Genomic DNA, 13454 nt, shown 5'->3' with positions numbered 1-13454 from the left:
AGAGCAAATTCCTTGGAGTGTGGCTTCACCAAGGAGACGGCTGAAGTGGCATGCTGCAAAAGCCCGCTTGCCTCCCTGGCACTCAGGCTTGCAAATCGCTGTCTGGACCGAAGTAAGAGGGCATCTGGAATCAGAGAGCGAGTGAGACAAGACTTTCTGTTCTCCGCAAGGCTGCTAAGGGGAAATCATACCTGCTAAATCCAAACACACCCCTTCCAGGACAGATTCAGCTCTGTTACTGGCAGGTATCACAGCCCGGCTGCAAGGCCTATGCTTTACCAGCAGCTCTGCTAGCATAGGATCAGCGGTGCAAAATAATCAAAAGGATTTGCTAAAAATATTAACCCTGTATTTACTTCAGTGAGTTCTGATTTTTTTTATCTCTGGACACTGTGCAGCGCTTTGACATCACTGCATTAGAAAGGACAGAGCAAACTCAATAATACATGGATCTAATGGAAATGCATACCTAAATTACAGGCCTTATTTCAAATAAATCACAGCCTTTCCAAAATAATTGTCTTCAGCAGTTTGAATTGACAAATAACTATGTGGGGATACAAGCAAGCAGTAGTTTTTCATGGAAGGGGACACTGTCATGGTACCTCCCACCCTCCTGCATTTTCCAAAAGCCCTCACTCAGCTTTCAGCTGCTCATTCATATTCATGCCCAGTCCCTAAACAGCAGTGGTTTGAGGAGGGGAAGAAAAGAAAGGTAGCTCCTTCACCTGAAGATCTTTGCAGGCTGAACTGCAACTAGGCAGAACATTGGGACGTGGAAAACCTGAGCTGTATGCTGCAGGCCATGTTTGTGGTCCTGGAAGGTCACTTGAGCTCAGAATTGGAGGAAGCAGGGCTAGAAAAGACCCTGGGTCTGCCCTTGCCTAGAGAAGGCTTGACTAGATCTTAACTTTTCTTTACAGATGTTTGCCCCACCTGTCCTTGAAGGCTTCCAGCACTGGAGATCCATGCCCTAAACAAACTGCATTTCATCTTCTTGGGGTCAGTTCTCTATCTGCAATATGGAGGCAACGCCACTGCCTTTCTCCCCCACTTGCTGCTGTTTATCAGGAAAGTTTTTAGAGGCAGAGGCTATCACCTGTCACTCACTGACATGCCACAATGAGAGTTTATTACAGTGGGATCTCTAGATGCTACGCAGGTAGGGTGAAAGCAGCAAATAGTTTGCTGAGAAGGTGGTGAAGTACAATTGAAAGAAAAGCAGAGATGAATGCTACAAACACTAGATGTGGCTTGCCATCTAATACCCATCTACACTTGACCGCAAATGAGAAAGATTTTCCCGCTACTACAAAGATGCTGGTACATAAGACTTTATTCTGTCCTTATAAGCAGTTTCTGCTGGCTTTCAAAGGCAGATAAGACTTGGGCTACCTTCTAAAGGGAAATCTCAACACACAGCTTGAAGTCATTGCTAAATGACTTCACCATTCCCTCTACTGTAGTATGATCCATAAGCAGATGTATAGCCAGGAGCCATAAAATCCCACTGGTCCTGCAGAAAGGGAGACTATTTTCTTCCTAAGCATATACAGTTGGTCAGTGGAATTCACCCTGTGAGGCAAGAAATTCACTGAATGGCAGCAGCTGGTCCTTCACAGTATCATCTTATTTCAGTTACACTAAGAACTCCCTTCACAAAGTTTCCCATGGTATAGTTTTTCTAGATTATACATGTCAAATCAATGCTTAGTTCATGCAATCAAATATGAAAAATGCCTCTAATTATAAAAGCACAAGACAGAGACAAGACGACAATTCCAAGTTGTTATGGCTGCCCACAAATGCAGGAGGAAAGATCTGGATTCTACCAAGCCATCACAAAAGTCTCAAGCAAGCCCAGGCGTGGAGGAGGAGGAGTCTTCACCTAATAAGGACACATTCTTAAAGATGGACCATGGAGAGGAGTGGAAAATGATCCATGCATCCCTAGCAAAACTTTGAGCTACCAAGACATCACTGAACTAGTTAAACAGCACTTCATGCCCAATCTTCTGACACAGATGTATCTATTAAGATGCTGTCCAGCACTATGGTGACTTTTCCAAAAATATTCCCCTCACAACACTGCTATCATTGGTAGCATCAAGTTGTTTTACCTCCACAATCCATAGCTGGTCGTCTTCTAAAGGAACACTCCGCTCAGCTTTCTGGAAATTATACCAAATTATACCAAAGTGTGGCCTGATCCTCTCACTGTCTACTTCAACATCAATCAGCTGCATTCACAACAGTCAACACCATGAAGGCAAACAGCAGCGGTAAGTTGAAAATAGAGTGCACTACACCTTTAATACCATCAAATGATTTGGACCAGTTAGCCAAGCACATCCTGCTGCACTGAGAAAAGAATAATTTCATCCTCTAAGCCACCCTCAGCAGACAAGTGTGTGGTCTCACTCAGAGAATTCTCCGCCAAGGTGAGCCCAGTGCAATTCTTGGCAGGGCTTATGCTCTCAAGTCTTCTAAGAGCACTAGGAATTTTTCTTCTTACAGCCTTGGTTTGTAGACTTCTTGTCCTGTTCTTGTTGGACAGTGAGATGAATTGGCCCTGTCTTTGATATGAGCTTCTGAGTCTCCACAGAGGAGTTCCTATATAGCATACCTCATAATCTCATGGTATGATTTCTCCCTTTTCTTTATAATTCCAGTTGAGAAAGGAGGTTATTGAACCCTGCCCCCTCCCCCCCCCTCCAAAGGAATATAAGGAACATTTTCCTCCTGTCTAGTGACAAAATATGAGGCATGACCCACGCCCTACAACAGCTGGTAGGCCACTGAAAAAAACAGATGCAGGCTTCAAGAGGGTTAGCTAAGTTCAGCATCCGTCCCAGTTTTGACAGAAGCTGCTTCATTGACATATTCTCTCACACACACGTTTTTGTACCTCCGAGACTTGGACTCCTGGAAGCTCCAGGTGCAGCTTATGCAATAGCACCCCATCCTCCTCTATTTTATGCCCTGATTGCACAAGACCATTTACCACTCAAAGTAGTAGCGCTGAGCTTATGGCCACCACTCCTCCCCCAGCTTCCATCTGTATTTTTTTGTATCAACTGTTGCTGGATAGTATTAATAGAAAGGGCTGTTACTATCTCAAGGGATTTATTCATTTTTCAGTTTTACAAATGATGATCAGTTTACCAGGAATGACAGTCTTCCCGTGCCATGATTTTTTTCCAACGAAGTTACCAATTGAGCCTAGACTAGCAAAATTATCAAAGTTAATAATCAATAGGATTAAAACACGCCTGCAAGCAAACCAAAACTCTGGACCTGTTTTGCGTCTGCTGTGCCCACGGACCTCTTCTGTTGTGGGTAAGAAATATCCAGGGCAGGAGCCCGCTGCTGCTTGGTACAGCCAAGCTGCATCTCTCCGCTACGGCAGCCGAGACTTAATGCTTTTAGATCCACGGGTCACAGGTTCAGCTCCCTGCTGCTGATGACTCACGCAGGAGCACCAAACTAAAACTAGCAACAGCAGCTTTTTTTCTAGGAGAGGATTGAAGAAGAACATTGATCTCAATGAAATATTTCGAGGGCAGAAAAATTCCACCACGCAAAGAGTGCGTGACTTCTCTTTAGTTTATTTTATATTTTTGTTCCAGTTGTCATTTTGAATTCAAACTCTTTGGAAAGCAGGCATAATAGTCTTAATGATCCCATTGAGCAGTTTAAATTCAAATTGTGGAGCACTCGCAATACCATGCTGGCAGCACTTTCCATAAATTACTCTCAAATTCAATACGTTGCTTGACAAAAACAAGAATAAAGGGCTTTTTACTTTAAAAAGAAGAAAACTTGTATCATAAAAAAAAATCTTTAAATTATAGTTTCTCTTTTCTGGTCCAATTTAAATTGTTACATGGTTGCTAAATTAGTGCTGTAATCTCTGCTTACAAATTGCAGAATTATTTTTAAAAATAGATGCGATTTTACTGCAGGGATCAACCTTATACTTTAAACCGTATGTGCTGGAGGTAGCTGCTCTTGCACAGCTTTCAAACAACCACACTCACGTGTGCACACAGGGTGAGGTTTACAATACCAGCTACGCTGAAGGTGATAGCAGTTTTACCAGAGATTTCAATGAGCACAAATTGAGTTAACACTAACATTTCAGAATGATTAGCAAATTTAAGCTTTCCCAGGATGCTCCGTGGCACCAGTGGCTCTAGTCATACCACTTGCTAAAACATCAGCATTTCTCTTGTATTCTGGTCTGAACTATCTTCTCCTACTGAACTACAGCCTCTGATAGGCCAGGAAGTTAGAAGTCAGTAAGAGAGAGAAAACTTGAAGATACTTTTTTTTCCCCCCTCACAAAACAAATAATCGGGGGAAAAAAGGTGGAGCACTACGATCCCGAGTTTAAAGTTGGGGAACAGCAGTGATCAGGGCATGACTTCCACGCACAATTCTTCCCCCTTCAAGCACTTCCACAGCTTTAGTACTATGGAAAGATGAACCTCATCCTGCAAAATCCTTGTAAGTGATCTTTGGAGTGGGGTTTAAGGTCATGTCCTCAATATCTCACAGTGCGCAGCAGAAACAGGAAACCTCAAACCCTGAGTGTCCATAGGGCACTGCAGAGCATACCCACCATCTTCCCCCACTCTAGCTAGACAGACAGACGTGAGACAGTTTCTTTCCTTTTCTTCAATCGCTTACCATTTCTAGCCCACCACTTCTCTGAACTCTCTTTCATCTGACTCTGGCGATTTCTGCTTTGCTTGGTTAGTTATTTCTGCTTTCTCATCCCCTTCCCCATCGCACCATGGTCCTTCCCTCAGGGCCCAGCGGTGGGTCACATTGACTTGGGACGCGATAGAAGAAACCCTCAGAAGCCAGGAGCATCTGCAAGATCTTGCTGCTTTCTGCGCTAACTGCAGGTGCTCACACCTCTCAGCCCTCAGCCTCAGAGAGTACCTCCAACCGCCAACCTCCAGACTGCCAGAAAGGGGATAAAGAACGGAGGAAAATTTCCGTGTCCCGGAGAAAGTCATCAGGACATCAAAGAACGTCCCATTCACAAAACAGCAGCATCACTCTTGCCAGACCGGTGTGTCTGGTTAACCTTGTGTTCAGTCCTTATGATAATACGGTATTTGGAAAGCAGACAGCTGGCACTGCTCTAACATCTTGCTCTTCAATCTTTTATAACAACGGTTCCACTGATATTACTCTTAACCTTTTCTCTGCACTGAGCCCAGTGCTAAAATCTCTTCAACTACTTAGAGGAAGCAAACCAAATGTTTTTTGTCAGTAATTTGCCATGTAAGGGAGGGGGAAAGTATACTGATAACATACTGCAGACACAGCATTCATCACGTGTACAGCAATACGTTGGTTACACTGGAAACTCTATCGTGATATTTCAGATGTTACTTGACTGTCGTAATGACTAGGAGACATCTGTCTCCTATTTACACTTTATTTTTTACAGTTGCTTTTAGTTCAGCAGAAGCGTCTTAATGGAGAAGACTGGTACTCTTTTAGAAATAACATTAATAATGAAAGAATCCTTGGATGCAGAGCAAAACCAGCAAACACATTGGCAACAGAACTCACTGCATTCATAAGATGTAACAGGAAATGATAGTGACTGGGTTTTGGGTGGGGGGATTTTTGTGTGAAAGAAGTTAACTCTGGTACTCAAATTCCCATTAGGAAAAACTTTTTTTTTTTTTTTAAAAACAGGTGATTGATCTCCTTACATGTTAATTCAGACTTTTGGGGAATTTCATTTTAACTGGGTCACTGATAAATAAAACCAGAAACAAAAACAAAAAAACAACCCTTCTGCAGGCTATTTAGGCTTGGTATTGACTAACAAGTAATTAAATACAGCTCTTCGCAGTAATCTTAATTATGGCTTCACTCCACCACAACTAAGAAGAATCACATAATAATCTGAGAAGATTAGCCAATTCTAACTGTTGAAAAACGTGTATTTTTATTTTTGCACATAGTTTTTATGCACGTACGGCCACAAGTCACACAAGGGAATTATTAAAAAAAAAAAAAAAATCAAAGAATTCATGAATTTATATATCACGACCAGGCAAATATTTTAGTTCATTTTCTTGATATAAATGAAGGAGCTTGGCCTAATGGCTTGCATAATTGGTCAAGAGTTTTGGACTTGGGGAAATGGGGATGTGTGCTAGAAATCAGTGTGAATTAGGTAGACTAGTAAACATGCTTCATTGAATTACTCAGATCTATACCAGCTGAGAATTCTGTTTTCTCAGCTGGCCACAGCCATGGATTAGCTGTGCAATCTCGGGCTAGTCACACAGGCTCCACCTTTCATGGTAATTCAGGTCCACAGGAATCTGAGTCTGGGTTCTTCAGTCCCATTGATTTTCTACAGAACTAGGGCTCCAAGTGTCCAAGTCATTTTCTGGTAATGGGACTTGGGAAAGCTCCAAAAAAATGAGAGGCCACAATTCAGCAAAATCCTTAAGCACAGGCTAGATTTTAAGCAGGTCATTAACTCTCATTGACTTCAGTATGACCGCATCACACATCCGAAGGCAAAAGCATTCAGATTGTGCCTCAGCAATTTAAGGGCACCCAATCCATTTGCAAGAACAACTTGCAAGCCTAGCTCAGGCCCTTAGTGTACTTACGCACTCATCATCCTACTGAAGCCAACGCAGACCTCATTTCATTGAAAAATCAATGAGACATACGCTCTACAACACAAATTCCTCAGGCCTCAAACAAATAGCATGGCAGGTACCTAGATCGCTTGTAGATCTGACTTTCGGCACAGCAGAGTCCTGAGCTTTCTGAAGGGTATTGAGAATTAGGCTCTCAACACTTGTTTCTTCCACATTTAAGAGTTTAATGTGTGCTTGGTTTTTTTTTTTTTTTTTTTTTTTTTTCCTCCCCCCCCCCCCCCCCCATCTTTGCTGCATCAGATTGCCAGACTCCTGCTTTCTGTTTCCCACTCACGGTACCAGCTGTCCAGCTACACATACATAGCCCCATCAGCATCACCATCCTCTCCCCTGCATGTGCAGCAGCAGATGGATCCAGACATGTTTTGGGTTAAGTCCATAACCAGGTTTTGTGGACTGCATGGATAAACATTTAAAGGCCCCTTCTGGTTATATAAAAGAAAGCTATTAAAACGTTTACTCTTTCCTCTGTACTGAGAGCTGCAAAGCCGTATCACAGAACGTACAAACGCAGATGCAACCAGGCAATTATCGTTCCTTTATCCCTTAAATAGATAGAAGATAAATTTGAAAGAAAACGAGGAACAGAATCCTTCTCCTTTTCCTTTTTTATCCTTTTATCTCCCAATGTAGGAAGTTTACTGAACCCTTGCCAACAATTCACTCAGGCTAATGAAGTGTATAAGTAATGGGATTAAATAATCTTAACCATTCCTACAGTGGCTAATGCAGATGTTTTCCCAAACTAAAGCAGATGAGTGGTGAAGAATGCATGCTTGACTTAAAAAAGAAGAAAAGAAAGTATCAATCTGCAAGCCTGAAGTCATTGAAACATTTAATTCCAGTTACATAAAGTTGCTCCAATCATATTATGAATGCACCTGCTAAAGTCCGCAGTGCTTTGCACATGGTCAAACTTGCTAGGAAATTAACCTTAAATGTTTTATGGTGCAATCATTTTAATGCAAACAAAAATGGAAATGGTTTAAAAGGTACATATTCCATTAAAAGATCATTTAGTTTTTAAAAGCCAATTAACAAGGCCTATATATCACTGCCATTGTAAATAAGATAGAATCTTCCCTTCTTATATTCAATATTTCAGCAATAATTCCACTGCAAAGGCTCTGCAGAAACAGAAGGAATAATGGGATATTTGTGGCATTTTCAGAAATACATATTATTGTTTTAATTATTATTGGAATGCCAAAAATGTCAAGAAAAGCATCAATTTTTACTTTCAGAAGTGCAAATCCAATTCTGGAAGGGTCTCAGGTCCACTGTTCATAAAAAGAACTCCGAATTGGGGGTTTAGAGAAAAACCTATCAACACTAAGAATGTTTTGGTGCTTTTCTTATTCTAAATTACAGGGATTATCCCTATATGCTAAGGTCACAGCAAGGCGAGGCCTCAGGCACATTATGTGATGTTTCTTTAATTTGCAACTGTGCAACTGGTTCCAACTAGCTCTTATGGGAGCCTCTTAAAAGGTGCAGCTCCTCAGACCAACTGTTAATTGTTTGCTTTAAGAGCTCATTGGAGGCATGAAATGAAGTTTTAGGGTAAGATAAGCTTCAAAAGATATCCAATCCAAAGACCCTTAGTTCAGTAGAAGGACTTCCATCAAGCAACACGAAGGTCTTGATTTTAGAAGTTTTAGTGCTATCTTGCATCCCACCTCCTTAATCTTAGGAGGTACCACAGTCTGTAAGCATTTTGGTAACAGGTTTCTCAACACACAAAGCTTCTGAGAGCAACAGTACCTCTTAAAAATCACTGCATAGCCTGCTCCTTACAGAGCTGAAATAATCACAAAAAGCACCTCTTTCCCCTGCTTTGGCCACTTCATTTCAGAGATAGGTTAGACCAGGAAACGAAATTCACCCAGGAAGCTGAAAAGATCAGAGCTGTTCTGAAAACCATGGAAGAACTGGTGCTCATGGTACTGCCATGGAATTCTCAGGTTTTAACTGCAAGGCAACTGTACAGCAATGAAAGAAATCAATGTTTCCAATGTCCGTGCATTAAAATCAGGGTGCAAACAAGAATAGTTACTTACAATATAGCAGGGTTCACAGTAGGCTTTCTTCTCCACTGCATAGAAAGGCTGTCCCCTCAGCTTGTTGTTGCACATCATGCAGGTGAAGCACTCTACGTGGAAGACCTGGTCCATGGCCGTGCAGCCAGTGCCTTCCCCAACAACATTCTCCCCACAGCGGGCACAGCGGCCTGTCACCAGAGGGAAAGGACATGAGTCAAAGCAAGCTCCTGGTCTCAACTGCAGAGAAGGTCCTCCTGCACGCCTGTGCTGCATAGTGGGTAAGGGGGACACAGCAGCTCAGTCAACAGAAGAGCAATTTGTGCCAGTGCTGGCAAAGACTGGCAAAGATCCAGTGCCACTGGAAGGCACTCTGGTCCTAGCCCATATGAAAAGATCTAGAGGGGCTTGAAACTGGCTCTCAAGACTGCACTGATATCACTTCTACTGCTGCTGCTAGCCAGTGATAATCGTAAGGAGTGTAAGCCCCAGATGCAAACCTAGATGCAAGCTATCATCTAACCCAGCCATATAGTCATCCTCAGCTCCTCAGTTAGATGGGATAAACCTGTGCCTAAAGCCTTGCCTCCACATGAAAGGATTTTGTGGTAGGATGCCTCGTAAAGCTGCCTGGTGGCAGTGCAATTGTTACCATTTAAAGAGTAGTTTTTGCTTGTACAGCTTAAACCAATTCCCTCAATGGAGCCAATTATACTGGCAAAAAGATTTCACTTTTAGACTTTTGCCAGTATAGCAGTATCAATCCTCACGCTCTTGCTAACATGCTGATGCTGAGCTAGTTGATATTTTAAATAAAAAGTAGTAGCTAAAGACTGAGTGATTACAAAGAGTGCAATATCATCTCTTACATGGAAAAATGACTTTTTTTCTGTTTGAAGATTAATACGGATTAAGATATTGTGTCTATTTAAAGCACAGAAACTATTCCTCAAGAAACTGATGTGTGGATGCATTACTCTTACTGTATTTCAAGAAAGGTGTATCAGAAGCTGCTAGTAAGGACTCTAAGACAAGCCCTAAGAGCTCTGGCTGTTTCTGAAAAAGGTCCCTAATGCCATACATAAATACATAACACAAAAAATCTGTACACACACACACACACACACATGTGCAAAAGGCTTGCTGCCTTGTTCAGATTGTCCTTGAAAATGTTATGTGGCAGATAGATTTAAAGTGAAGACAGGATTTCAGAGAAAGAGGGTTTCTTAGATCATGGGAAAGACATTTTCCTAGTGAAGATTGTGGCGCAGAGATGATGGAAGAGGGTGGGTGGAAGGCACACCTTTGCAATTTTCCTCTGCCATTCATTTGAGTTCTAGAAAACGGGGATATCCCATGCAGGTCTGATGTCCTTACCCAATCAGTGTTGAAAATAATTCATGCACAGAGTCATGGAAGGTATTTAGGACAACCTCAGCCACCCTACGCAGGAGAGCCCCACCGAAGGCAACAGAGCAACTATGGTTTGGGGCTTTGTCCCACTCAAAATGGTATTCTCCAGTTTGAGAATAATTGTGGTGTCCCCAGTCTTGGGACCCTGCACTTCTCCTTCAAGGCTCTATGGGTGGAGTGGTGTGGTTGCTGAGGGTGGGAAGGAGGGGAAGGGAATCGAGAGCTGAGGTGCAAGCAGGAAGGCAGACTGAGTTCAAAATAGAATCACTCGTAAATGCGTATACAAGTGATACGTCCCTAATAATTAAATAATCCAGCAATGGTACAATGTTCTCTCACACTATGGTCTGTGTTTATTGGCCTTTTCAAACAAATACTGAAAACTTCCTAAAAGGACTTGGACATGCCTCATCATCCCAAGAGCAGGGCTGCTGTCCTTGCGCAGTGGAACACCATTGTCCCCACACTCACGACTTCTTCCCTGACTGTCCCAGACTCCAGTAGGCTACATCCAGGGAACAAGGCATGTAAGCTACTTTTGGATCCCTCAGGATGCGGCAGGATGATATATATACACATTTGAGATATATTAGGAAAGCTTGGAAAAGAACCCAGATCATTCTGATTTGCTACAACGGCATAACCGTAGTTGGCATTATACAGGACAGACAGTTCCTGACTCAAACAGCTCCCAGTCTGAGCAACGTGGAGAGAGAAATCACCAGATAAATCCAGACAAGCCTGGAAACCCCCCAAAAAGGAATTAATAATGTTGTTTTTACACTTGACTTTCTTTAGCATTTGTTATTAGCATTTTGATTGGCAGTGTTGTACTTTAATCACTCCACTGTAACGCTTCTTGTGAGGACTCCCTTTTTATGAGCAGAGAAGGAATGCAGAAGGGTTCCCAGCATGGTGGTAAGGCTATGGAGCATGGGGGAAGAACGGAAAAAACCATGAGGACTAGGAAGAAGAAGAAAAAAATCCCACTGGAAAGAACCACGGGAGCAGTACTGCTCTGGGAAGGAGGCAGAAGAAACCTACTATATACACCACAGGAGTTGCACGTACAACAGGAGAGCACTGCTTGGTCCTGCGTGCGGACAAGACTGAGTGTGCTCCGGGGCCTTCTCCAAACTGCTCGTGTAGCTGGGCTGTAATATGAAGAGACGTCTGGGGAGCAGTTAATATCTCTATATATAAAACATGAAATTGAAAGCCATTAGTGTATTACTTTACACAGTGTTTTTCCAGAGGGAATATTCCGCTGAAGAATTTATTTTCCCTGGTGTGCCATTCTGTGATCATCCGGTATTATTTTTATGAGGCATTTGGACATGGAATAATGTAGTGTCTATGCAAACACTTCTCAGCTTTCTTTGTTAACATCTGAGTAGAACATGTGGGAATCTTTTCTTCCCCTCCTCCTCTTCTCACATTCACAATTTAGCCAGCTCTTGTATACTTCAACATTTATCTTACTCTTTGACCAAGGCATCTCTCCATTTGCTGGAGAAGCTGTCTACATGTAGACCATACTTCTGGCTGCACTTCTTGTGTCAGGAGACCTGGGTCTGTTTCCTAACTCATGCATATACTCTTGTAATCTCTGGCAAATCACTTGGTGCCTTTGTACCTCCGTCCTCTCTTTGAGCAAAGGGCATAAAGACACCTTCTCTGCCTCCCAAAGGTGCCCTGAGGCTACATTCCTGCACGGCTCCGAGGCATTCCCCAACTACACTGCTGGTGGCCAGATACAAACCAAAGAGCAGAAGTCTTGGCCAACTTCTCCCCTTGAAGTTGGTATTTCCTTAGGCTTTCCTTCCTCTTTCTGGGTTTTTCCACAGAAGATTCCCATTCAGGCAGCGACAGACTTAACCCATCTACATTTATGAGAAGTCCAGCTTCTGCTATTATGTACACAGACAGAAATGCTCCTGTAAACTCTCGCACAGGAAAGCTTAAAGAAAGCTTCCTTTTTCATAAGTTTATATGCAAATTGTAACACTGTGGCCTGGAGCAAACCATGTTTTTCATGAGACGTGGCCACTCCAGTGAGAATCAAAACACAAGCTCTGTGCCTAGCACCACCCCCAACTGACTCACTCGCCCGAAGGGTAAAAGCAAGTAAGCCAAAATATTCAAATTTGGGAGCTTACAGTTAGGTGGCTGGATCCACGTAAAGGCACACAGGCAAATACATGACCGATCTGGCTTGCAGTGATGCGGCCATTAAAGGCTGCACCTTCTGCAGACTTTGGTGCAATCTGAGAACTCACAAGACTTGTGTAAAACCAGGTTTCTTCTCCCAACTCCTGCGCCTCACTCAAATTTGTTTGAAAATGGCTATTAGTATCAAGCGTTATTGGTGAGGGAGAATTGACAAACAGACAGGCACATGCACACAGGCAGTGCGATTGCACAAGCCTCATTTCCTTAGAAAACCAGAAAAACCCCACTAAAAACAATGTATCTATCATTATGTCTGATAAAAACAAAACAAAGGTCTGCTTTTCCTGTGTGCCAATTACCAACGGCGAAGGTATTTGTGGTCGGACTCACCACAATTAAGTGCCCACACATGTTCCCCATTTTAATATTTTCACACTGGTTGAAATAACCCAGTCCGTTGTGTGCAGAATACCCATGAGTGAATACAGAACAAGTTGCACTGCTTATTGGGAAAGAAGTAGCAAAGGCAAAGCTTGCAAGACTCAAGAACAAACAGATTGCACAAAAAAGATTACACAAATAATCTAAGAGGAAAATAGCAGGCAGCGTATTACAGTAGAAACATAGAACAACGTGACCCATTTGCTTCCCACAGAGACAAACAGCACTTAAAAGGCAGCTTAAAGACAAAGGACAAAATTAGTACTAAACTGCACGAAGATGAAACTATGTCATTTCAACATTCTTCTTTTGCCCCTTCAGCCTTTTTTAGGTCCTTTTTCAAGATCATTTCAGCAAAACTAGAAGGTGATACGTTGGCAGCAAGCCTGGGAGACTGGAGTCCTCTATTTTTGCATGAAAGAGGTTCATAACCTTGGCCGTGACCTTCCTTCAGCCTAGCCTGGCTGCCACACGTTGTTCTTAACTTGGGGGGACATACAGAGGTGCCTACAGAGGCTTCCCTGCTGAAACTGCTGGAAATGGCATCATTACCGAGTCAGTCACAGGGAAACACTTCAACAGCTGAAAGGAAACATCAGCTACTATACTTTATTCTGAAACCTCCTCATTTACTGTTTTCTGTTGTATAAAAAGTTGGAAATATTGCGAATCTGAAGGA

At 42.6% G+C, this 13454-nt stretch overlaps 1 protein-coding gene across 1 annotated transcript in view; it reads right to left on the bottom strand.

Annotated features, from left to right (window-relative positions):
* The window catches only part of LOC104076888 (lipoma-preferred partner homolog), a gene marked incomplete at its 5' end in the record, with an annotated part of 71279 nt that overhangs the window by 35871 nt on the left and 21954 nt on the right, over positions 1-13454 (bottom strand). Inside the window, one exon of the mRNA XM_009577906.1 lies at positions 8771-8940. Coding sequence (XP_009576201.1) covers positions 8771-8940 — 170 coding nt within the window. The remainder of the gene's footprint in view (positions 1-8770; positions 8941-13454) is intronic.

The sequence above is a fragment of the Fulmarus glacialis genome, unplaced genomic scaffold (assembly GCF_000690835.1).
Source record: "Fulmarus glacialis isolate BGI_N327 unplaced genomic scaffold, ASM69083v1 scaffold16505, whole genome shotgun sequence".
In the NCBI taxonomy this organism is placed as follows: Eukaryota; Metazoa; Chordata; class Aves; order Procellariiformes; family Procellariidae; genus Fulmarus; species Fulmarus glacialis.
Note: the sequence above shows the minus strand (reverse complement) of the source record. Positions and strands in the feature narration are given on the sequence as shown.